Source organism: Sceloporus undulatus, chromosome 2, assembly GCF_019175285.1.
Source record: "Sceloporus undulatus isolate JIND9_A2432 ecotype Alabama chromosome 2, SceUnd_v1.1, whole genome shotgun sequence".
NCBI lineage: Eukaryota > Metazoa > Chordata > Lepidosauria > Squamata > Phrynosomatidae > Sceloporus > Sceloporus undulatus.
Window position 1 is genome coordinate 161646822 of NC_056523.1, and position 26976 is coordinate 161673797.

The 26976-nt window shown below is 42.0% G+C and overlaps 1 protein-coding gene across 1 annotated transcript in view; it reads right to left on the bottom strand.

Annotated features, from left to right (window-relative positions):
* Positions 1–829: 829 nt before the first annotated feature.
* The window catches only part of SCPEP1 (serine carboxypeptidase 1), a 31491-nt gene continuing 5344 nt past the window's right edge, over positions 830–26976 (bottom strand). Inside the window, exons 2-13 of the mRNA XM_042447574.1 lie at positions 25945–26010; positions 24448–24608; positions 21288–21443; positions 19905–19979; positions 16488–16560; positions 13680–13717; positions 13023–13151; positions 11848–11941; positions 9983–10096; positions 6395–6532; positions 3391–3554; positions 830–2591 (exon numbers count right to left, since the gene is read on the bottom strand). Of these exons, the coding sequence (XP_042303508.1) occupies positions 2526–2591; positions 3391–3554; positions 6395–6532; positions 9983–10096; positions 11848–11941; positions 13023–13151; positions 13680–13717; positions 16488–16560; positions 19905–19979; positions 21288–21443; positions 24448–24608; positions 25945–26010 (1274 nt within the window). The 3' untranslated portion in view covers positions 830–2525. The remainder of the gene's footprint in view (positions 2592–3390; positions 3555–6394; positions 6533–9982; positions 10097–11847; positions 11942–13022; positions 13152–13679; positions 13718–16487; positions 16561–19904; positions 19980–21287; positions 21444–24447; positions 24609–25944; positions 26011–26976) is intronic.

A 26976-nucleotide genomic window follows, 5' to 3' on the forward strand; every position in this document is an offset into this window, starting at 1 on the left:
ATGTCGGACCAGCAATACGTTCCATGTCCCTTTGGAAACCTTTTACCAACTGATGTTTCCCTCCTAACCTCTGGAAATCATTTCAGGCAGTGTTCTCGTTTTTCTTCCCCAGCCGCACCTTTGTAACGTTTTCAAAGCCCATGCAGAAGATGGTTGTTCTTCAGACTCCGGTATCCTGCTGCTTCTGCCTCTTACGCCGGCATGCAGCCGTTAAACAGCAGACCCACCGCCAAGTGGACCCGAAGCAGCGTTATTGTGGCCTAGCTGTTGGGCCCATTATGCCAGCAAGTTCAGCCAGGGTTCTGAAACAAACACTGTGCCAGTCCAGGGAAATGTCCAGGGAAATCTCCACAGCCATCAGGGCTATTAACTTGCCTATTACAAATAAAAATGTTAAAGGCAGAGTTTCTCAGATTGAAGTCTATGTTAAATACTGTGTTATAGGCTTTAACAAAACTGTGGTATACCCAAAGCACTAAATGAAACCACTTCTTAAAGAGCAACAAATGTGTAGCAAAGCAGACCATGCTGTTACAGCGGAAGCCACCAGGACTGTTAAATGGATCTCAGATGGTTTGCTAGGTTTCCATTCCAAGCAGTGGGCTCAGGGATGTGATGTCTGGGCCTCCACAAAGGGCAACTTGAGAGAAAGGCAGAAACTCTGTTTTGAAACCAAAAAGTTTCAAGTGTGAAAATGCATGTTAAATGCATGTGCAGAAGAGCCAGCTAGGCATGCTTCCTAAATTTAACACTCATTAAAACCATACATTCAGCTTGAATTCTGTGCTTTAAAAGTTACACTTTCAGACTTCATATAACGAATGAGATGTGGTTTCATCCCTGGGTTTTATTAGTATTTGGAGTCATTAAAAAGACATGCATTAGATACACGTAGAAAGAAGCAAGTGAATTTCACTGCCAACATAAATCATGTTTTCAGTTATACCTCTCCTGGAAACTTTAGTTTTTCAGGTGAGGTATCATCATTTAAACCTGGGACTTACCAGCTATAGAATATACCAATTTTCCAGCTAGAGAATGAGAAGAAAATGGGACAACCATTTGCTGAGCAAGGTTTCTGTATTTGTTTCAAGATTATCCAGCAAGATCATTTCCTTCATTTTTCTGTTATTTTGTAGAGGCATGAGGTTGTCTGCTCCTTATTCAGAGCAGACAATGAGATTGCAAACAGTAGAAATGAAACTAGAACAGGAACACTCATTGAAGTGTGACTTCTCTTATTGTGATTGCCCAATGGGACATAAAATTTGAACCACAGGAAAGAATACTGTACATAGTGATATTAAGTGGAACTCAGCAGCACTATGACTTGGTCAACTCCACTGTTCCTCTAGTCTGGTACTCTGATAACAAAATATCCATAACTGACTGGTCATATGATGTTAGGTAAAACATCTCAGCATCTTCAGCATGAATTGCTGGCATTCCCTATTTTAAAGAACCAGGTAGCAGGTGGCAAGAGAAGACTTCTCTCTGCTTCAGGGACTGTGCAGACTGCTGCCAGAGCAAACAATATGAGGCCAGAAATGTCCAACTCTGACAACCTCCCATATATTATGGACCAACAACAGGCCAGTGCACAGACACTGAGTCCTTGTATAACATCAGTACACATAGCTAACATTTCATTACAGTAACAATGTTTGCAAGCACTCCAAGAACACTGGTTAACCCAGACATGGAAGACATGTAGTTCTCTAGGGTTTTTTTTTTTTTTTTACATCAAATTGCAATGGGCTGTAAAAAGCAAGTATGAAGCCAAATGTGACTGGTTATCTGAGAGTCAGTGACATCCCCACAATGGGTGACATCCAGTGTGGGGTGCAGGACTTCTGGGGTAGGCGGGACTTCTGACCCTGGACTTCTGGTGGGGTTTCTGGAAGTCTGGGGCCAGAAGGATGTCTGTGAGGGCCACAGCCATGCCCCCACAGGCATGGGGAGAATCTGCCCAGTCCAGGAAGAGCTGGCACAGCCAGGGGGAGTGCTGGCATGAGATTGAGCAGCTCCCGTGGGGCGTGGAGGCTAACTGCAAAGCTACTCCAAGTAGAACATTTCACAGCCTTAGTAGGTAGGACATACATACTAACCCACAAAATTGCCTCTGGTAATTCATAGCAAACAGTGTGGTCTGACAAAGACAATCCATCCACTATTCCTCTCTTGAGTTTGAGACCTTAAGAACTATACCTCTACTCTAGTTGATCAAAAGCTTTTCACTTTTCATAAAAGAGGTAAGACAGAAGAAAACAGGTCTTCGGTGAATTATTTATCGCATTGAAAGTCAGCAGGGTAATTAATGCAGGGGCAGAAAATTCCATATAAAAGATAATATATCTTCATCTCCTTAAAATGTCTTGCATAGTACCAGATAGCAGAAAGACACACTAGATGCTGAACAGCAATCGTTCCTCCTGCAGTTCAATGTGCAATGAAGAGGGTCAGGGCCCACTCCAACAGCAAGCTGCAGTTTTACTGGGAAGCCAAACTAGCTGGTTCCAATTTTGTTAATGGTTTTGATGTGTCACTATCCTCACCATTTTCAGTGCCATATCACCTTGGTCAGCTGGCACCTAATAGGAGAAGGACAAGACAGTTATTAGCAGTTGCAAACAATTTCTGAATTAGCCACTACACATTAGCCCACCTTTTTTTAGGGGGAGGAGGAACAGGAAAATAATACAAAGCTTGTAAAAGTTACTTTTTGGACTATACTACCCAAACACAAGAAACTCATTCCCCTTTTTTTACAGTATTGTTCATTCCAATTTAAAGGAAACAAGTCAAAGAGGTCACAACATTTTTCCAGACTGCTTTTGAGGTGAGGGGAAGAAAAAGAAAAAGAAAGAAGAAATCCAAGGCCAAGTATTTTTAAGTGCGATCCAACAGAAGCTATGCACTTGTAGGCCCTCTGATTTCAAGGGCTGAGAGTTCAACCCAGTCCAGTGCAGTTTTCTCATACCATTATGGTAAAATGAAAGGTCTCTGCTTACTGCAGCCTGATCTCTTGAATAGGAATGATCTAATAATCATCACCATGTCTGATTCAGCCTTTTATGCTGTAAAAAGCAGCCAATAAAAAGTTAATTCTCGCACGTTCCATACTCCTTCAAAAAAAACTGAACGGCGATAAGAACTGACTCCTTTTGCCTTATTGCTGTGAGATATCTAATTCGAGCATGTGTGAAAATTCTCCATCCATATACATTGCTACACTTTTTCTTGCCAGAGTACTGAACTGGCTTTCTGCCACCTACACAACTTCTTAATAATTGCAATTAATTGACTGTAACAGAAGCATTCAAACACAGAAAGTTATTTTTAAAAGTATTCTGATTTCTTTTTCCTCCTAAAGCACAGAAATGAGTTTACCATGTGTCCAGCCTTGAGGATCCAGAAGAAGTCTAAGTTATCATAGGACTTATGGAAAGCAGCTGTCTCGCTGGATTCTGGGGAGGTATATAATGCCTGCCATTTCTGTGCGCTAAATTTTTTCAGCTTTGGCCATTTCAGTTTCCGGAGCCATGCTTCTTGGCCTGAATGTATAAGCAAAAAATGATAACCAGTCCTCTGAAATAAATGCTCATGAGAAAAACCAGCACCCAGTTCTACCAGGCATCATTCTCAACAGTACAATAAATGGATTATAAAGGAAATGGATTATAAAGGGGGGGGGGAAATAAAGAGGAAAAAGCTTGAAGCAGGATTAACTGGTCATATCATTTCCATTTCCATTACAGAGCCTCCATCATCTCTTCCCATCCTCAACCTAAGAATAAATTACTCTATCCTGATTAAAACCATACTGCAATATAAGCAGGGGACAGATCATAACACCATGACAATGATTAGAGTCAACAATTTAGAAAGCATTAGATTATAAAATTTAAAATCTCAGCATTAAAAAGTTAAAATCTGTTTTCATAATTACAGCAGCCTTGTTTGGCTTTGTTGTCTGTTCAGAGGATTGTTGTTAAAGAAAAACATCACTGTAAGCCACTTACAGAACACTCACTGACTGACAAGTATTAGATGCAGCTAAATTTTTATTGCTAGATTTTTATAGTAGGTAGATACTGATGAGAGATATATGTCAATTGCCAAGTATTAACTATCATGTTGAAAGCCAGTGTGATATAATGGGGACCAGGGTTCAAATCCTGGATCAGCCATAAAAACTCACTGGGTGATTTTGGGAAAGTCACACTCTCTCAGCCTCAGAGGATGGCAAGGACACCTCTAAAGAAACCTGCCAAGAGAACTCCATGATAGGTCGGAAATGGCTTGGGGGCACACAACAACAAAAACAACAACAACACATATCATGTTAATACTTGGCAACTGTGCTACTTAAATGCCACCTGTTACTGACTGTCTGGTTGCTGTTATAGTTGTTGTTGTGTGCCTTCAAGCCAGTGAACGGTTTGGATGATCCTGTCTTGGTTTAATGAATAAGCTTTGTGCTATTGCACAGTCCCATTCTTTTCTCCCTAAATGCAATACATACAATAAGTGAAAGTGTCTCAGACTAGTAATAATTTTCTCATTTTGCCCAAACAAGGAAACCATGGTCACCTGTTCAGAACTAGGATCTTCACGCCATGGCTTAAGATGCTGGCCTGTTCCATTAACTGAAAATGGAAGTCAAGGTTTCAAGTTTCTACCTCATGACTGCATGGAAGAAGTAGAGAGGCAATGGGAAAGGGGGAAACAAGTGAGTCCAAGATTCAGGCACACAATGTAAGGCTATAATATTCAAACTGAAATGTGGTGTAAAACATGGGTACTAAAGATGGTAACCAGAAATGAAGGAGTGACTTCACTGACAAGAAGATGAAATACTGCAGAGATATTTAAAAGGTGGATTGCAATTGCTCAAGGATTCCCATTATAAGATCAGTGAGTCACTTAAGACATACTTGAGCGAATAGACTGTAGATGGGAATTTATAGTCAGTGGGGCTCACATCTACTACGTTCATGAATTGCTCTTATCCTGAACCTCTTGAGTCATTTCCTCTCCCTCTCCAGTGGAGTATAGATTTTCATCAGTTTTTTCTCTTCCAGTTACTTTCCTCTCAATCCACTGCCTATTTTTGTTCATTACTTTGTTTTCATTATTCTGATGTCCTTCTATTCCCTTCCCTCCCTCACAAAATTCCAGTTTTCTTATTCTCAGCTTGTCTTTATGGCACCTGTATAATCCTAAAATCCTAGCCAAACTGCAACCACTCATTTTCCCCTTCCTTACAGAAGATGGATTGTGTCTATTTTGTTGCTGATTATAGTGTTTCCTGAGCTGATAAAATATTCATTAACATCCTAGTCATCACCTGCACCATCCAACTTGCATTAGGCTTTGCTGCTACAAATATTACTTATTTATTTACATCATTTATATGCCCCCTTTCTCCCAGGGTGGGACCCAAGGTAGCTTCTAGAGAAAACAAATTAAAAACATTTATAATAAAAAAAATTTAAAACAATTTAATATCCCCACATATTAACCAATACACATGATAACTTACACAACTGAAAAATCATCCAAAGTACTGAAGGGAGATCAAGTCTTAAGAAGAACTTAAGCAGTCATCTCTTCAGTCACCATCCACCACATGAGGACTTGTAAAATGTGTGGCAGTAAACTGCTTAGTTCATGTAAGGCATTAAATTACTGAACACACAGAAGTTAAATCCCAGTTTCCAGTGATCCCATAGCTACATCAGATATGGCACACTTATAACACTTGTGTAAAACAACATATTCCTTCTTCCTTATATATCTCCATACCATGGCACACCACATATTATCTCCACTTCATGACATATAGCTTTAATTTCAAATAAATAATACAGTGAGCCCTTGTATCCACTGGGGATTGGTTCCAAAACCTTGAGTACAGTGCGCCCACATCATACATGGGCGTGCTTTACGCAGGTTTCAGCATACACTGAAAGCCATGCGGGGAGGAAGGGGCGGCATATCCCATAGGGACGAATGGAGCACGCACCCATGGCACGCACGCATCGCTGCGCCACCGCATGCACGAGCCCCATTCATTTAAATGAGGCTCGAGCATATGCGTTATTTGTTTTACACAGGGGAGTCCGGAATGGATCCCCCGCGTAAACAAAGGGTGCACTGTAGATACCAAAATCTCTGGATACTCAAGTCCCATTAAATACAATGGCAAAGTGAAATAGTGTATCTTACAGAAAATGGCAAAAACAAAGTTTGCTTTTGGAAATTATATTATTTAACATTTTCAAACTGTGGATAGTTGAGTATGTGGATACAAAATCTGTTGGTACAGAGGGCCAATTGTATCTAGCAATACTTCCATTACTGATCCATTCGCATAAGAAAATATCCTTACCTATGGTAGAAACGATGAGATCCAACTGCCCATTATAGACAGTAACATTGACATTGGCTTCCAGCAAGTCATCTACAATATCAATTGCATGCTTCATGAAGTCTTCAGCCATATTCATAAATACATTTTGGGATTGACCTGGAAGGGAATGCAAAAAATGGAAAGGAAAGAACCTTTCTTGATAATTCACAACAATAATAATAAATAATAAAACTTTATTTTACCCCACCTCTCTGTCAGAAGACAACTTGAAGCATAGAGCCAATGTGGTATAGTGGTTTGAGTATTGGGTTAGGACTCCATGAGAGCAGAGCTTAAATCCTTTTTAGCAAGAAACTTGGACAAGTCCCACTTTCTTAGCCTCAGAAAAAGACAATGACAAATCTGCACTGAACAATGCTTGTCAAGAAAATCCTGCAATAGATTTGGTTTAGGCTTGCCATAAGCTGGAAATAACTTGAAGGAGCACAACAATAAGTAAGCAAAGACAGTATAATTTGCAATACATTACCCTAGACCAGGGGTCGGCAATCTATGGCCCACGGGCCGGATGCGGCCCGACGAGGCCTTGGGACCGGCCCCAGTCCGGTCCTGCCGCCGATTGCCACCGATCACGCTCCTTCCCTGGCCTTTAAGGAGGCCCAGGCCTCCTTAGAGGCCAGGGAAGAAGGTGGAGGGCCAGGCGCGATCGTGGTGATTGAGGACGGCCCTTGCGCTCCTTCCCTGGCCTTCTCTGGCCCCTTGGAGCCTGTTCGGCTGAAGGAAAGGACCGAGGAGGAGAGGGCGGGCACACGCCTCTTCCTCCCCGCAGGGCTTCGTCTGACCTGAGGTGTCCTTCGGAGGACACCTCAGGCCTGGCAAAGCCCCGAGGAAAGGAGCTGCGTACCTGTTGCTCCTGCCCCTCACGGGCCCTTACTGGTCCCCAGCTGTCTCTGAGAGGCAGCTGGGGGCCAAGGAAGGGCAGGAGGAGCAGGCGTGCGCCTGTCACCCCCTCTCCCAACCCTCCCCCCACTTCTAGCTGTCTCTCAGACAGCTGGAGGTCGGGAAAGGGAGCACAGAAAGCCCCGCCCCCGGAGGGTGGAAATTCCATCCCCGGCATGCGGCCCCGCCCCCAGAGGGTGGAAGCTCCCCCCTGGCTTTGGACCCCCAGTTGTCTGAGGGACAGCAACCCGGGCCCCGGCTCAAAAAGGTTGCCTACCCCTGCCCTAGACCATGTATACCTTTCCATTTTATAATCGTTTCTCGTTCTTTCATAGCCACTCTTCCCATTCTTAATTTAATCTGATTTCCTCACTGCAGCCTCTGTTTCTATTGGTGTTTGATCCCAGGTATGAAAAATCTTTCACTATTTCTCATTTTAGATTATAGGCACTTTTGGTCAAGGACCAGACCTTTTATGTTTGTACCTAAGATTCACTTTCCTCTACAGAAATAAGAAAAACCTCCTCTCCACCTGACCCACAGCAAAATCTTTTTAGGATTAGCCAGAGTTTGAACAACTAAAGTGTGCTTCAATAAAGCAAAGATAGATATTAACATTAGAATCCTGCTCTTCAGAGTCCGCTCAAATCACTACACCATACTAGCTCCCATGTATGTGAGTGCTTCCAGCCAATTCATATCTCATACAGACGGCTTCCCCCCCTTTCTAAGAGAATATTCCAGAAAAGTTGCAGAATGGTTTTCAGAGCTTGAATTCAGAGGTTTTTTTTAAAGCAACTATTTAGACCAAATAAGCAACTGCAAATGTTATCTGTTATCACTTTTAGTTTAGATTTCTTTTCACTGAAAGCATTTGGAAGCCTGACTATGCACTGGCTTTCTTAAAGCTAATTACTTCAGGGCTCCAAATCATTATTGAAATAATGTGGGAATCTAATTATCTGTGAACTCCAGGGAGATATGGAATACTTACAATAAACCCTTATTTAATTGAAAACTTGCAAACAAGCAAAAGTTTAAGACCAGCTCTTGCAGTTTTAATCAAACAAAAATAATATTTATTAAGAGTCTAGCAACTTCATTATTCTCTTCACCTTTGGATTAACCAACTTGTAAATCCTGTCTGTACATTTAAGAATATCTTTCTTCAAAACTTAACACAAGTTTCATGCCATTTAGTTGCTTGAGGTTTCCCCCAAAGTATCCGGGGAATTGTATTCTGGTGAAGGTAGTGAGAAATTAGATTCCTATTTTTCCTAGTCTGTAACTGAGGTTATTTGGTGACTTCAGGGAAGAAATAACTACTATTATCAGCTTTCAGGGCTGGCCCTAACATTAGACAGAACAAGGTAGCTCCTTGAAGCAGTAAATTGTTTTATTTTTACTGACAGAGAAGGCTGTAGCTGGGAATTGATGAATCATGAGTCAAAATAAAGTGGCTTCAGGTGTTATTGGGGGGTGGATTATTTGCTACTTTACTTCAGGCACTCAACAATCCTGTTAGCCTTTAGGATGGTTAAACTCTGCCCATCTATAATTCCTGAAGCTTCTGAGGTCTCCCTCCCCTAAGGAAACATTTCTGATAAGAAACCAGTCCCAACATCCCCTGATGATGGAGGACTAGGGCTGGAGTGTGGTTGCTGTGTACCCTCAAGTCAGTTCCAACTTATGGCAACTGTAAAGTGAAACTATCATTGTGTTTTCTTGGTAAGATTTGTTGGGGTGGGAATGTCTGCTTTTTTCTGAGGCTGAGAGAGTGTCACTTGCCCAAGGTCAGCCAGTGAGTTTCCATAAGTGAGTGGAATTTGAACCCTGACTTCCTGGAGTCCTAGTCCAGCACTTAAACCATTACACCACACTGGTGTTTTTCTGGTGTAATAATACTACTAGAGGGGAGCTGTGGATGTCTCTCATAAAAAGTTCCCCCATCATAGCCCTACTTCATACTTGTTGGACAAAACCAAAACTCCTATGTCATTATGATACTTTGAAAATACACAACCATCACCACAGCATCTTGAACAAATATCAAAAATGGCTAACTAGTTTTACAGGTAGAAGACTGAAGCAACCTGCCCCCCTCCCATACCATGTTAGACTGGAACTTGGAACATGTATGTTCCGGTCCTCACTGAGTCACAAAACCCACTAGGTGACCTCCAGCCAGTCACTTTCTCTCAGCACGACTGTACAGGGTCGCTATGATTTTAGGAGGAAAAGGAAAGAATCTTTGTACTCCAACTCAAGCACACTGGAAGAAAGGAAGAAAACACATGCAACAAACAAACAACTTACCTTCTTAGTTTAATTGCACTGTCCTTTTACATCCTAAACTAGAAGTGCAACTCTTGAGCAGTTAACTTTCTTCTCATTAGAAGAGATTAAAATTGCTGAGTAAGAATACTTTCACATGGTTTCTTAAACTATCTCAACAAGACAAATACACTTCGCCAGTCTGCCTAATACAGATAACAACTGACACAATGTGAAAATGTAATTTTAGTCCCCTCAAAGCAGAAGAATCAGATTAGAGACACATATTCTATCAAAAAGTAATGACATCATTATTTTCTAAGCAGTCAAGAAAATAGGAAACATTGTCTTACTAGATGGTCTTTAGATATAGTCTGAAAGATATCACAGTACCTCCCCATTTCACATGGTCTGGAATTATTTTGAGCTTCTTCCTGATGGGCCCATTCATCAAGTCACTCAGCTTGTCTTTATTTTGATACTGAACATGACGTTGGAAGAGTTTTACTTAAGAAGAAGGAAAGAGAAAGAGAGAGAAAAAATGGTTTGGCGATTTGCATTAGACAGCTTGTTCAGAGAGAAGACAGTTTATTTAAAAGCCCCCTGCCCTTTCATTCAAAATCTTCAAGGGACGTTACAGGAGAAAGGTTTTCTACTTTTTTTCAAGCTCCAAAACAAAACAAGGAAGGGTTTTGTAGTACATTTAGCCAGGGAAGAATAAAACATTCTGTGAGCAAAACTAAAATGCACATAGAAAGGGCTTCACAATGAGAAACAAGATTTAGCACCAGACAAGCATCCGTTTCTCTTCATATAATCCAATAATATAGTTCTTGGACTTTGTACAGAAAACATGAGATTTCTAACACCATGTTTGCCACCCAAAGTGAAGGTGGAAAGAAATTTGCAGGAGACCCCCCCCTTCCAAAAAGGCATGTGTCTGTATGTGTATTTGTGTGTGTGTGTGTGGGGGGGGTATTCCTACACTATTTCTCTTGCCCATTAATTTCCCTCTGAAATGTTTTTTCTCTAACTGCCTTTCCAGAGTTGGACTCTCTGAGACGTGAAAGCAAAGCAGTAGGGGGCAAGATGTGGCTGCAGAAACACTTCCAATACCCCACGTCACCTCTGCAAGTTTTCCTCTCCCAACATCCTGTCTCATTTTCATCACAATAAGTTATAGAGATGGGGAACATTTCTAAGGTCTGGAATCCAGGCTTTATAAGGAACAACTGAGGGAGTTGTGTATGTTTAGTTTGGAGAACAGAAGGCTGAGAAGGGATATGACTGCTGTCTTGAAATAGCTGAAGGGATGTCATACTAAAGACGGAGCAAGCTTGTTTTCTGCTGTCCCAGAGATAGAACACAAGCCAATGAATTCAAGGTACAAGAAAAAAGATTACACCTTAATGTTAGGTAGAACTTCCATCGTATAAGAACTGTTCAACAGTGAAATAGACTATGGGGTGATGGATTCTCCTTCTTTGGAGGTCTTTAAACAGAGCTTGGATGGGCATCTTTGAGGAGTGCTTTAGTTGTGTATTCCATGGCAGGGGACTGGAGTAGTGTAGGAATACCCCACAGACACACATATACATACAGATTCTGTGATTTTATACGTGCACGCGCACACACACTCTTCATCAAGAAAATCCTGAGGCAATATTACAACAGATTAAAACATTAAGATACAATTCCTAGTGACATGAGGCAGGGCATCTACAAGTCTGCTTCTGCTTTTGTGTCGTGTCTTTTTAAATTGTAAGCCTGAGGGCAGGGAACTGTCAAATTAACAATCTATAAACTGCTCTGAGAGCCTCTGTGGCTGAAGAATGGAGTATAAATACTCTAAATAAATAAATAAATAACTTTTTCATACAGGCTTTACTTGCAGCCTGAACTAGTCAGTTACAGTCTTATTGTTGATTGGCAGAAACAATTTCTTCATTTTTGTATGTGCATTCACCATCTTGATCATAATGGTGGGAAACATTATATGAATGTATGAAATAAAATAACAGACTACTAGAAAAATAAGAGTGCTGAGATTTATTCTGTAAATCCCAACCTGCTTCAAAAACTATAGTTTGCAAGATTTCTATGGAGAAGTGATAAGTGCTAAACCTGTTTAACACTTATAGAGCAGGGATGCCCTTCATCTTCTAAATAAAAACTCCAGTACAAAGAGATGTCTTGCAGCAGGAAAACACCCTTTAAAAGAGGATGCTTCCCACAGAGCAATCTCTCTCTCCACTTACAGAAGGGGAATGTTTCACTTCCTGGTGATGCCACAGCAACCTTTGAAGTAGTTTCCCGAGTTAGAATGTTATAGAAATTCACACCATTTGTATTCTAGAAGACATGGAAGAATATAGTGAGAACAGTCAGAAAATCTGCTTCTCACCAGCAGACATGGCTACACCTCAGCACAACCCCCTTCCACAAAAACTCTCCTGGATTCAGCCCAGTGCACAGGTCAAAGATGTAAAGTAAGCAGGATTCCTGTATCTTTAATTGTGTTGCAGATGATGACACCAAGTTAGGCAGTTTCTGTAGTCAGATGCAGCCTTTTAGCCAGTCTTCACTCTGCCTGTGCTGTTAACTAATTGAATCTGGGGAAACAAATCTTTTCTGCTCCTATACTATGGTGTGGGTAGCTGCCAGAGGTTAAGAGAGCTGCATCAGCCCACTGCAAGACATCAGGGGTCTACACCCACACTATACCCCCTCTAAAATGTTTTTTAAAGAAACTTTTTGCCCTAAAATTCCCACACACAGCATGATAAATGTTGCCATAAGAGAGAGTGGGTGGGCTGTTCTAGCACCAAGAGAGGCCTTTTAAAACTGTTTAAAACCTCCTTCCTAGGAGGTGTGAGGGGCATTTTACAAATTTCCTCCCTATTTCTTTTTTTAATTATTATTTTGGGTTGGCTGGGGGCTTTTCCAAAATGGCCAGGATAGGATGCTTGCAGCTCATCCACTCTTGCTCTAATATTGAACCTTACTGCATTGCCCCCTGGGACATGATGGGGGTGTGATGAAAGGGAGTGGGATAAGAACAGAATGGGTGTTCTACCTTACAGCACAACGCTACCACCGGAAGTTCCCATTGCGTTCCGGATCCATCCCAGAGCAGGCGATTTTCAGGAATGCTTCTAAACAGTTCCTGAAAATCGCCTCCTCTGGGACGGATCTGGAACGCAATGGGAACTTCCGCCGCCAGTGTTCTGCTGTATGGTAGAATGGGTGATAGCATCCATTTTGTTCTCATCCCATTCCCTTTTATCATGCCCCCATCATATCCTAGGGGACAATGCAGTAAGGTCCATTAAAATGGGTGAAGGTGTCATCAATCTGTGAAAAAGCATTATGCATTTCTTCCCTCCTCCAGCTAATATGCTCACCTGAGTTCACCACAAAACAGCCACCTTACCTCTTCTATGATATCCTCTGCCTTACTCCAAAGCAGTGTAGCCAGTTTGAATTCTCTTTTATTCATAGCATCCAAGATTTTTTTAGCAGCAGTAGTCACTTCCTTTAAACCTTTATCATCAAGCAAAGACTGTGGCGCACATATGGAAAAACAAACCAAACCAGGAATCACTACAGCATGTACTGTACAATTACAGTTTTACCTTACTGCATTACTGCATTTGCAACAACAACAGAGAACATTTATGCACATATTTTAAATAAATTATCATTGTTTGTAAACACTACTCATTAACATAAATCAATTAAACATTGAGAAATCACTGGAAGTACAATTTATTTTAGTTGTCTTCTATAAAATAAATAGGAAGGGGGGCTTAATTGCAATGAAACCTGTGTTTCAGATTTTTTCCCCCCAGTTATAATGCGTAGCCTGTGGCTACACTCAATAAATATAGATTGTATCATATGGCAAACATTTTGTCAATAACTACCAGATGCTCAAAACAAACAAGGGGGGCGCTTTTAAGCTTTCCAAGAACATCTGGCTGCCTTTGGAAAACAAGAATCCTGGATTAGATTTGTTCTAGTCCAGCAATTCTCATGAAAACTGAAAATGTGAAAAGAACTGATGCAGTAGGACAAAATAAATACTTACAGTGCTGTAAAGATAAGGCCCCCAGGAAAGCACAGAATCTAAAGAGTGCAAAAATTAAGAACTGTCATGATGCAGTAAACTTTTTAAATAGTAGGAATTGCTACTAGGCATAATCCACTAAAATCTCTGCTTAAACTGGACATCTTTATTTGGAACAAAGTACAGCTGGACAGGAAGGGTAGATCCAGTACTTGATTCCAATCCAGACTGGGTGACTGTACCAGTTTCTTGTTTAAAAACTGCCACTCTAGTTCTGCACACAGAAGGGAACCTGGCCCAGATGAATTTTTCTACCATCTCTCCTCACACCAATTATCTCTACACATGGATTGCATCTTTCTGTGACAGAAAAATTTTTATGTACCTACAGATAGAATAAAAGTCTTTCCATTGTGGACAAGGAGATGAGTGTCCATGACATATGTCAGCAATGAAGGGCAGGGGTGGGTCGGTGACACACTCCCACATGCTTTCAACCAACAGTGTTTATAACAGTGCTTCTTATCAGGCTTTCTGATATGCAAAACCACCATTCTCCCTCCCCAATATTTTGAGATGAGCATCATCTTTGTACAACTGCTTATTTCTTTCCTGGAAACTCCATGGAGGAGCAACTGATGGTTTGTGGACCAGCACTGGTCCTTACGCCACTGGTTTTTAACAAACTAGCAACATTGTCCAATCTGGGCCAAAACCAAAGGGAGCACCTTAACACTAGGCATCACTCAGTGTGGTAACTCATGGTGTCACCCACCATTAATCTCCTCCCATACAGCACCATCAGACTCTTTAGTAATGCTTTTTGTACTACTTTCATAAATCATAATTCCCATATATCACTGAATGTAATGGCAATGTTGTAAGATAAACAACTAGCAAAAGTAAAATATCATACGAACAGCCTAAATGTATTCACACATACATAATTTCATATAGTTAAAGTGAAAACTTGGTAAGATTTAATGTTTTTAAAGAAAATTTAATTAAAAAAATAACTCAATATGTAAAAACCTGGGACCTCTCATATACTCTCCTCACCTCACACACACCATCTCTTAAGCATTTTAAATGGAAATATGTGAATACCACAGCCCACTTCTGCTAAAAGGGAGATCTTTGGGGAACAGTGGTGTCACCCCACCCCCACCCCTTTATATCACCTGCTGCAGTCTGCATCCCCTTCACTCCCTAATGATGCCACTACCTTAACAATCACTTTGCTGTGCTACTCATACTTTTATTCCCTTATTACAGATTAGGTTGAGGAATACTATATAAGGAGAACCTGTAGAGCAATTAATTGTTTCTTCCTATTGCAAGATGTTCTGAGAGCCGAGGTTAAACAGTAGTCTAGTGTTAATACTGCAGCATTCAGTCTCATACAGAAACCTCTTGCTCTGCTGACTTGGGTGCAACTGTTCTTTTAAATAAGCAGTGGATAAATTGTGGCCCAGTGGTGCAGGCAACCTTCCAATGGTCCCAGCCCTGCTCCAGTCTCCTTGTTTACTGAAAAAGGTCCTTGCACCTGGGATGTGGCATTTTTGTCAGGTTTCTTTTTTATCCTGCCATCTACTGTTTTAAATCACAGAGGTTTAAAACTGAAAATTAGGGTGCAAGGGTCCCTTTTCAGGGGCAGAGGAAGGTCATAGGGGAGGTGCAGGCCTCCTCTGTCTGGCTGGAGTGGGGTGTTGTTTGACTCTGAGACCTCAGGAAAGTTATACTGTATACCATGTTTTAGGACATTACTACATGTGGCTTTTAAACAGCGATTACACCAGAAAATAAGTGGCTCTGGCAATACTTATTCCATGACAATGCCTCCGACCTGTAGCAGCTTTGTCCACTACCTGTTCCTTTCCATTGATGGGTGAAAGTAGTCAATGACCTGGCAAGCACGCAAGTCCCCAGGGTGCAGAGTATTGGTCCCGCGACAATTGTGGGATTGCCAGTCATGTGCTGCCAGTGTTCCCTCATCACCCATTTCAATTTCCCCTCATTATTTCCAAGAACCCATATTAACATTTATTTATTTATTACTTTTTTTACTTCAAGCATGACAGTAATGCTCTGGTTTTCAGGGAAATAGTGGGGATTTTTAAAAATTAGTTAAAGGGGTGGTGGGTAGAGCATAAGGCATGGAGATGGGGTTATAGATAGTCAGGAAGAGAATGTGATGGGGGCAGGAGCCCCAGTAGTGATCGAGGAGAGGTTCCATGATGGTTTCTCTGCAAGCAGTATGTTCGATTTTATTTTTTTCTAGCACGACTGTTGCGTGAATGGTGCTCATGTGGTAAAATCCTTAAATGACCAAGAGGAAACTATAAATAAAATCACATTTTGTAGACAGACCCAGATTAGGACAGAGACTTCTGTTTTGGATGCTGTTTTTATTTTTCTAGCCATCATACATGTACACCAGAGATATGCTACAGTGGTACCTTTTTGCAAGGTGATGATGGTGGCAGATCTCACTTGTTCCATTTAATACAGAGTAGGAGAAGGAAGGTTTCAGTCATTACTCTGCATGTTTACCTGAAAGTAAGTCCCACTGAACCAATGGGGTATAATTCTGAGTAGGCAGGCATAGTACTGCCTTGCAAGTGGATTGTCCTGACCAATGATTTTTATCTCCTTTACCATTTTGAAATGTTCAGAGAATCATTTAACATATCTACACATAAGCACATGCAACACAAAACTCTTATTGGGAAAATACTTTTCTTTGAATCATTACAAAATGAATGACAAGAACTCATACCCTCTCCTTCTCCCAAACACAAGAAGTTCTGAAAACTTTTGTCAACATACCTAGAGGAGAAATCCACGAATCACCCAGGGCTACCCCGAGAAAATTGCATTTGATTGTTCCAGCTTGAATAGACTTGTAAGGGAAAAGAGAGAGAGAGAGAGAATGTGAGATTGTGTCCAGGCAGTTTATGGCAATGCAGGACAGAAACACATAACTTTTTAAGTGTGGTAAAGCCAATTTGATGGCACTATCATTGTTGTAAAGAGTATATGGACAATTTGTTTTAGGTCCAGAAGCAACATTTAAAAGGTGTTTTTAAATACACACACACACACCTAGTTCTGTATATTGTTGGTGTGGTTTCAAGTTCAACCAAGGGAAAACACATTATTCAACTGTTATGAAAGCAACCAAGAGAACCCTGTGGAAATACTCTCTGCTGTTTTTGCTGAAACAGACTAACATAGCCATCACCACACCTCAGTAAATTTCTTCAATTGATGCTGAATGTGTTGTGGAGAAAGCTTATTAGGAAGTACCTGTGCTTTGTCATCAGGAACCTCACACACATAAATTCCTGGCACAGTGTATTTTAATTAATTTAATGTGTATTTATTTAAATTAGTAGGATGAAGTCTCAAAGCACATTTCAGTGTCTCAGCACATACTCTGCATGCAAAGCATGACCAGATTCAGTCTCGGGGAAATCAGGTAAAACTCTTGGCTGAGACCTCAAGAGCTTTTGTCAGTCAAAGAAAATAATACAGGCATATTTAGCTTAACAAAGGCCCCATACAGACGGGCCAAAATAAAGCTGTTTCGGGCCACTTTGGAAGTATGCTGTTTAATTGATGCATGTGCCCTAAGCGTCCAGAAGCCACGCCAAAGCCACTATCCAGTCCTAAGGACTGGAATGCAGCTTTGGTGCAGCTTCCGGACTCTTAGGACGCATGCATCATTTAAACAGCATACCTCCAAACTGGCCCAAAACAGCTTTATTTTGGCCTGTCTGTACGGGGCCAAAGCTCCTGAAAAAGAAGTTCCTTTTAACAAAGTTTTTAAATGCCTGCCCATACCCCCCTTTCTTTTCTTGTCTTCTGTTGAGCTAGAATGTGGTCTTTTTTTTTTAGCACTGTCAGCATTGGGAAGATGGTGAAGGAAAGATGTAGAAACACATACTTTTAGTGTCAGGTGGTAGCAGTGTTTCTACAGTAAACATTACAATAGATGTTTGAGATGGGAAAGAATTGGATTTTACTCTAGCTGATCCTACTTTAGCTATGTTTGCCTGTTTTTAACAAGCAAAATAAACAGCAGCTGTCTCCAGAATCCCTTACTGAGCATGCATTAACAGCATAACAGGGCAAGTAGATAAGCTTACATGTCCAGCATGTTAAAGCAGCCATGGGTTGAAAATATATTTTTTAAAAATTCCAGTATGCAAACCTTGATTTGCCATTTTGTATAAGGGACACCAACTGACTATGCCATTGTATTTGAAGGGACTTGAGCATCCACAGATTTGGTATCCACAGGGGAAGGGTCCTGGAACAAACCCCAGCAGATACCAAGGGTCTACTGTATATGTTTGGCAACCAAAATGGAAATCATGAGAAAAATGGAAGCTGGTGAAAGAAAAAGAAAAATCCTGGACACATTTTGGAAGAAGCTTTCAGATGATCTCTGGAAAGTACAAAATGTTTTTGTTTATTTATTATGAAAGGCTTATCTGACCTCATTGTTTCATTTCACACGTGCATAGTGCTAGTTTTAGACAGAGAGTTTGCTGGAACATGCTGAACTGTTCTTTTCTTTTGATACAGAACCTATCCCATTGATTTCCTTGTTATTTCTGCTTCTGGTACCAAATTTTCTGTTAAAGAAGTAATGCCTAGGAACACATCTACTTTATTGACTGATGCATATTTTGTACTAAGCATCAGGCCAGAAAAACAAGTATCTTAATATAATACAGTTCCATGTGTTTGCCATTCAAGCATCACACATACATATGTATATGGTGGGCCTCTTTAAAATAAAATTTCAAAGGAGGTCAGACAGGGGAAAGGTATGTTTATGGGCTGGATCACTTGCTGAACCAGTATTCTACTTGCTGTTGTGTATGTTTATGCCATCCTTCTCCAACTTGGGTGGCCACCAGATGTTTTGGAACCATCACTTGTGACTCCTGTGGCTATGTGGGGTGATGAGTGGTAGGAGTTGTAGTCTAAAACAGGTTATGGAATTCTAGATTTTTTTATTGTTTGAAGTGTCATCATCATCATCATCATCATCATTTATTTATATCCCGCCTACTCCAACTAGGACTGAGGCGGCTTACAGTAAAACAATCAGGGCAGTTAAAGTGATCTCAAACTGGATTATTTCTGCAGTGTGTTTTGGACTGGAGAGCCCTGTCCTGTTTTGTTTCTGTAAACTAATATTTCCTCATGAGCTTACAGCACCCATTTTTTTTGTTTCTAGGAAGTCACCCATTTGGAATTTCCATATGAAACTTGCCACTTAAACTTGGGCAGCAATAGTAGTCAAAATCAGAGCCATTTAGCACAATGTACTGAGATATTATGCCTCCCACAGACATGAGTCCATTCTTTTATTATATAAATTTGTTACTCCTTCCCCTTTTCTCCAATGAGCTCAACATATAGCTCTCCTACTCTAAATTTCCTTTTCAAAATCCAGTGGTGTCAATTGTGAACAGCACAAAGAAAGCTACTGAGTTTCATAGCTCCATGCAACACTTGAACCTCAGTCTTCACAGTCCTAGTTAATAAATAATAATAATAATAAAAATTTTATTTATATCCCGCCCTTCCCAAGATCAGGGCGGCTTACAACGAGGTTAAAAACAATGGTGCCATAACAATATAAAAAATACAGCTACAGGCAGGCCATACAAACAATAAAAAAAACTATCAACAAAACCCAACAGGATTAAAACCCCTTGGCCACGGAAGAGGAGGGAGGCCCACAGGATTTTTAGTCGGGGAATGCCTGTTGGAACAGGAAGGTTTTTAAGTTCTTCCTGAATTTGGGCCAGGGTAGTAGTCGAGCGGAGCTCGGTGGGCAGCGTATTCCAAAGGGCTGGGGCAGCCGTGGAGAATGTCCTCCGTGTGGTGGAGGATAACCTAGCCCCAGGCACCTTCAGTAATTGCTGCCCAGACATTCTGAGGGTGTGAGGCGGAATGTACGGGGAGAGGCAGTCCTTTAGGTATCCTGGGCCCAAGCCATTTAGGGCTTTATAGGTGATCACCAACACCTTATATTGAGCTGGGAAGAATATTGGAATATTCTAATCTCTGTATCACACCGACTCAACTACAAGTAAAGAATCCAATGTAAATACATGTGTTACATCTGCCTCCCACCCCCCAAAATGTTGCTGAAGACACATCAAAACAGGTATGCTACTAAGAAAGTATTCATTCTCTTTAGCAGGAAAGTATTTTCTTTACCTTATGAAGTTCCAAAGCAATGGCAGCTGCCATTTTTCCTCCATAAGATTCTGAGAAGATGTAGAAAGGGATTTGCTACAAGGAAAGCCAAACAGTAACAGTTAGGCTTTGGCCACTGTATACTTTATTCACGTTTGACAAATAAAAGACCCATTTTTCATCCTGCTTGGTGCCCACAGCACAACAAAAAAACAAACAAGCGAAGCCTGAAACATCTAGTACAACGAGATATGAAAGATAGACTAAGGATTGGGGTGTAAAAAGAAGGTTTTATTCTAGAAACACGTCTTTAACCTAACACATTTCAGCCAGGAAGTGTTTACATAGCCTTCTTCAGGGGCAGTAAAAATAGGAAAAGGGATGATATACATACATTAGTAACATCGTATTTTGTTTATACTTAATAATCTATGTGTATTGTCTTTTTTCCCCTTTTGAAACAGTCTCTAAAGAAGATGGCTTAAATATTTGTCAACTGAAACATGTTGGGGTAACTTCTGAAATAAAACCTCCTGTTTGTACATCCTCAGACTGAGCCCATAAACACAACAGCAAAATCGGAATTATTCTCAATAACAAGACAGAAATATAGAACCACGACTTACTTTCGCAACCATAAGAACACATAAGAGCGTTCTCTATGTTTTTGTTTTTCTCCACCCTAGATATCTTTGGCAAGTGACAAAGTAAACTCAAAAAACATCATGGGTTGAACAATTATTTTATCTTATCATCAGCTCAGAATATCTGGTATTTCCAATTAATTCTCATCACAACCATATAAGATGAGTCATTGATCCACAATAAACTAAATGGCTGAACAAGTAGATATGTATGTGAATTCTTTTGTTTCAGTCAGACACTACACCACACTGGCTTTCAGTTAAGGAAGAGAAGATCTGGGGGTGGGTGGGCAACTATTGTGAAAAAAGAAAAATTAAACCAAGTGCTGTGCATGCCCCTGAACTCTCACTTCCTGTGAAAACCTACTCACTCCTGTGTTGCCTTTGGAGACTTCAGCATGGACTGGCTCATAGGTTTCCAAGCCTTCTTTGAAAAGACTGGGAACTTGAAATACAAGATGAGAAGTGGAGTTTCCCAGGCTGAAACACTATCCTACACTGTAGAAATAGTGGTGCTGGGGTAGTGAGTGGCAAAATGCACAACACATTGACACATCATCCATTTTACCTTACTATGACAGAGAAATAAGAGCTGCCAGCACCTATAATTATGTATAAATGGGTCTCAGAATGACACACGGTGGGTATTTGTTTCTGTGGTGCTGATCCAATGGGCTCTTTGCAGTGCTTGTGAAAACAATAACTACTAAAATTTTAAAGGGATTCTCCCATGGGAAAGCAAGCCAGTAAACATACTTACCTGGAATTCTGTTTTAGACCTGAAGAACTCTCTAAGAACTACCATCATATCTGAAGTGACAGTGCAGAGATCTGTGGCATAGGCCAGGGTATCATTCACATAACTGTATCCAGTGCCAACAGGGTTATCAACAAACAGGACACTTGCTGCCTGCAGCTGCATCACCAAAAGAAAGCAGAATAAATCTTTAGTCATTCCAACTACACACATATGAATGAACAGTCATGTTGTTCAGTCAGGCCTTAGAAACACAGACAAACACAACAATGCATTCAGTGAAGAAAACCCTTCCAGGTTTCTACATATACCTTTTCACTTTAGTTTCAGTGGATTTCAACAGCCAGATTCAAACTCTCCATAGTACTTATGAGGCAAAAACAGAAAACAGTGTTGCTATTTTGTAAGTGGACTAATTTCAGTTTTTAGGCACTGTTTTATGGTGAACAGCTGAAGTGTAAATAGAATGAAATGAAAGTGAATGTTTGCAATATGCACTTCTTTTTGACACATCTGACTTTCAGTCATACTTTGGAAAAATTACTTTATGGTGTCACAGCTCCCAGAATTCCCCAGCCAGCATATTCCAGGGCTGTGGTAGCTGGGCAAATCTGAGAGCTATACTTCAGAAAGGTTTCCCAAGCTCTGATTTCAATATATCCAAGAGTAAGCCTTTGGGATTTCATAAGGTTTCAAGACAGACAAAAACAAAACAAATAAATCTGAAATGGTACTCATGACCTTTCCACCATCATAAAACAGAAAGGAGCAAACAATATTTTCCCTCCTACGGTGTTAAGTGTTGAAAAATGCTTCACCTGTTACATGGGGGGGGGGGAGGAGAGGCGTGACAAGCTCTTGTGAAAGTCATACAATCAGTGTCAGTTTAAAATAGGCCATATGTAGATACTCAAGGGAAAGGATTGCAAGTTTTTAAAAATGCAATATGACACAAACAAAAGCAACATCTAGAAATTAAGATCTGGAAGAACTCTTCAGCTTAAATAGCACAGAACACTTCCTATCCTTACCCCAACTCCCAGTTTAAGGCCTCATTCACACTACGATTTAACACGGTTTGGAAACCAGGTTATAGGTGCCTCATTCACATTCTGTTTCTCCTCTCAGCCCTTGCAGTTCGATGGGGCTCTTTGTGATTTCAAATTTCCTGTGCTGTCAAGTGGTCCCTTTAAATCACCGTGCAGCTGTTTTCCGCTTATGCCAGTGAATCAGTTCTCTTTCCCCTGTTGGCCAGAGGTTGGGGGCAGTTATGTGGGGGTGGTTCCTTGGAGGGACATGGTGTGGCATGTTTTGTTTTTTAACATTGACAGCTTCTGTGAACCATGCAGCCATCAAAGAATCCCCCCCACAGTACCCATGACCCCCCTGCAAACCGACACAAAAGCGACAATGCACAGAAGCGTCAAGTTTTTTGAAAACATGCTGCACCATGCTCCTCCAAGGAACCCCCCCCCCCCCTTCCCTGACCTCGGGCCAGCAGGGAAAAGGAACTATTGACAGTGTGGGAAATCTGAAATCACAAGGAGCTCCATGGAATGAAAGTGTTGAGAGGGAAACAGAATGGTATTTGCCAAGACTGGGATAGGTATGTTCCACCCCTCTGTCCCCGGCCCCTCTTCCTGGGTGCTGGCTCTGATCACCATTTTCAATTGGTTACAATTAAAATGTGAACTTTAATGCGAACATGGCAGTCTCAATTGTGGCAAACATAGTGTGAACATCTATTCGGTGTTGAATTGACTGTGCAATCTGAACTGATATAGCGCAAAAACCTGAGTGTAAATGAGGCCTAAGTATATTAGTATGTGAATGAGGTGGCTAACTGCTCACAACAAGCAAAAGCTAGATTTTCTAGTGATAAGTCATGACACATACATACCACAAGTTGTCCTTCTTGTTTTAAATCAGCATCTAAAGGGCCAACTCTTCAAAGTTCCCAATCCACAGCCTGAGGCTCCAGGACCTCCCACAAAACCACACACAGTGGGAAAAGAAGAGGAGGGAAAAAATACACATCAGAAATTATTTTCTTCTCTCCACAAAAGCCCTTTGTAGACATTTTCTTTTTGAAAGTGGGAGTGAGAGGTATCTCTCAGAGTTAACAGTTGAATAATAGCTTAGCCCGAATGTGCTCTCCTCAGAAACCTTGATAACACAGTATGCTGTTTTTCACAACAGCAGAATTACTGCACCTGTTGAGATTATCAGTCCTCCATGATACCCTCTCCTCCACAAAGAGAGCTTCAAGCCTTTAGCAGCAGCCCAACAAAAAGAAATTCAGCAGGCATAGGATTTCATGACCTGAACATGCAAGATGAAAAAAATTTCACTGGCTGAATTCCTGCTTGATCAAAATACAAGTGCCTCAAGAAACAAACACATCCACAACAGGAAAAGCAAGATCAGCTCCATATGAATGTATCCACCTCCAGAGCATTCCCAGTCTAGAGGTTAAGAATCTTTTGTTTTCCTGATGCTTTAGACTTCATCTCCCATCATCCCTCCCCTTTGGCCCTGCTGGTAAGAGTTGCAGTTCAACAATATCTGGAGGGACAAATGTTTCTCACAACGTTTACAGGCCTAAAGTCTCATCTGGATCCAGAAATGGCAAAGAGGGAACACCTGAGTGCAAGATCAAGCCCAGGATATGTTTCAAGGCTAATGCACCTGTGTAAAATTCTCTTCTTGAAAGCAGTTGTGAAGAACATGAACCCCCGATGTTATTAGATTGCAGCCACCACAATTTCCCCATTGGCTATACTGGCGAGGGTTTCTAGAAGCTGCAGTCCAACAATATCTTTGATAAGAAAAAAGTGAGAGCAGAAAAGGATGTAGCGCCAAATGTAATAAATGTGGGTATAAGTTGGCAATAAACCAATTAGTGCAAGAAAATTGTTTAAGCTAAAAAAAAAACCCACAAGTTTGGGGGTACATTTTTTTAACTGTATTCCCCCCCCCCCCAACGCCTGTGGGAAAATGCAGAGTGTATTACACTTGGGAGATGCTGTCCTCTGAGTCTTTTGAGTTTTGTTTGGAAACAAGGCAGATTTCAACCCATTTGATAATGAGAGAACTATACTCCCACGGCAGGGGTTGGGTGACAGGATATGCATAGAGCAGGGGTCGGCAACCTCCGGCCCACGGGCCGGATGTGGCCCCGGAGGCCTTTTGGCCGGCCCCTGCTGCCCCTGCTGCCGCCACCAGCCGTTGATTGCGGCTTTTCCCAGCTCCCAGGCGCCGCCATTTTTTCCCAAAATGGCGGCAAAGTCTCGCACGACTTCCCCGAGGTCACGCAAGATTTCGCTGCCATTTTGAAAAAATAGGCGGCACCTAGAGGTGAAGTCTCGCGCACCACAAGAAAAGTCGCGCAAGATTTCGCTGAGGCCCACGCAGCAGCCGCCAGAGCCCTCAAACAGGGCTCCGACAGCGGCAGCAGGCCTCTGGGAGGCTGTTGCCGTTGCTGAGGCCCTCCAGGAGGGCTCCGGCGGCGGCAGTGGGCCTCCCAGAGGCCCGTTGCCTTCACTGGGGGTCCTCCAGGAGGGCTCCGACGGGGCAGCGGGCTCTGGGAGCCCGTTGCCTTAGCTGGGGTCCTCCAGGAGTGGTTTCGGGGGTGGCAGCGGGCCTCCTAGAGGCCCGTTGCCTTCCTGGGGTCCTCCAGGAGGGTTCCTCGCAGCGGCAGCGGCCTCCCCAGAGGCCCGTTGTGCCTTCGCTAGGAGCCCTCCAGGAGGGCTCCGGAGGCGGCAGCGGGCCTCCCAGAGGCCCGTTCCCTTCGCTGGGGCCTCCAGGAGGGCTCCGGAGGCCGTTTCCTCGTTCGCCCTCCAGAGGGCTCCGGCAGTGGCAGCGGGCCTCTGCGTGCAGGGCCGGCAAAGGGGGGGCCTCCAGCGCTGGCGGCCCCCCGCCCGGCTTTTTTGCCAGCCTTGACAGGGCCTGGGGCCCCATCAGGGGCCAGCAAAGAGGGTGAGGCCTGCAGCACGGCGGCCCCCCGCCGGCTCTTTCCCGGCCTCTGACAGGGCCTGGGCCCCGTCAGGGGCGGCAAAGAGGAGAGCCTGGCCCCCCAGGGGGTGGAAGCTCCACCCCCGCACACGCCCCCGCTCTCAGAAGGTGGAAGCTCCACCCCCCGGCTTTGGTCCCCCAGTTGTCTGAGGGACAGCAACCTGGCCCCCAGCTCAAAAAGGTTGCCTACCCCTGCTATAGAGATTTGACATTTCACTTCTCATAGCTAAAGCACTCCTGTTGACCACAGTAAACTGCTACAAAAAATTAAGCTAGCAAAACTCTTCCAAATACAGTGGTACCCCAGGATACGAATGCGCTGCCTTACGAAATTTCCGGGTTACGAAAAAAATCAATTAAAAAAACTGTTCCGGGTTACGAAGGTTATTTCGGGTTACGAAAGAAATTTTTGGTGCTTTTCGGCGCTTTTTCCGCACCAAATCGCGGCTTTCGCTATTAGCGCCTATGGGTTTCGGCTTGCGAAAGCTTTCGGGTTACGAAAGCGGCGGCGGAACGAATTAATTCGTAACCCGGGGTACCTCTGTATTACAAACACACCCTGTACAAACGTACCTGAAGCCACATGATAAGAGGAAGCTTTGTGAAATTTGTGTAGGTTGTCTGCAATACAGCCACCAGAACATACTTGCATTGCTTCTGACAGGAACATACCCCAGCCTGTTTTGGTTCTTTGGGGTCCTTATCAAATAACCTAGAAGGAAAAGTACCACATATCTATACATCACAAAGGCCAGCATTCATTTGCCATTCTAAATAAGGACACAAGTACAACTTAAAAATTGTTTGTGGGAAAAAGGACTATGAAAAGGAATTTTGCTTTCCAAGGTCAAAAAGAAGGCATGTTTTATTTAACTTTACTAACACACAAGAGTCATTTCTTTTCTTTTTTTTCCTGCACCATTTAGACAAATCTCCTGAAAAATGTTTGCCAGTGACAGGTGCTCCAGACTAAGGATTTACCTGATGGTTCATTATTGGAAAGATGGGCCAGCCCTGAAAAGGCTGGAATAAATTATTGTCAAAAGTAGAGAGTAAAGAATGTTTGCTTATATTTATTTATTATTATTATTTATATCCTCAAGTGAGAAAGGATCTTAACACACCAAGCCACCCTGTGGAGAAGAAGGCCAACAACTGCACAATTTTTCACTATTAGCGGTTTTTTCCTTGCAAGACTATGTAAAAAAAAAATTCAACAAAGAGGCCCGACTTGTGAAAAATTATCAAAAATGCACAAAAGCTCTGTCTTACCCAATGAGAAAGAGACATCAGAAATTATGAGATGTTACTCATAAGATTAAAAGCAATGATTTACACCTTAGTCAAGCTACACATTTTTTCTCTGTTCCAAAGGTTCAATATAGTGCACCTTCAGAAGCCTACAGGTTTGTCTTGGACACATTCAAGGTTGAAATGTAGAAAAGGTTTTTGCTGCCATTTTCCCAACAATGGTGTTTGAAAGAATTTGAGCCTTGAGACCTATGAAGGTGTATAACTAGTGACCTCTGGAAATATATTTATTTTTCCAAAATAATCACATGGGGTGGGAAGGAAGGTAAGACACCAAGCATTATTTAGTTACATTCTCTTAGGTTACATCTACACTCAGAAATAATCCACTTTGACACCACTTAACTGCCTTGGTTCAATGCTATGA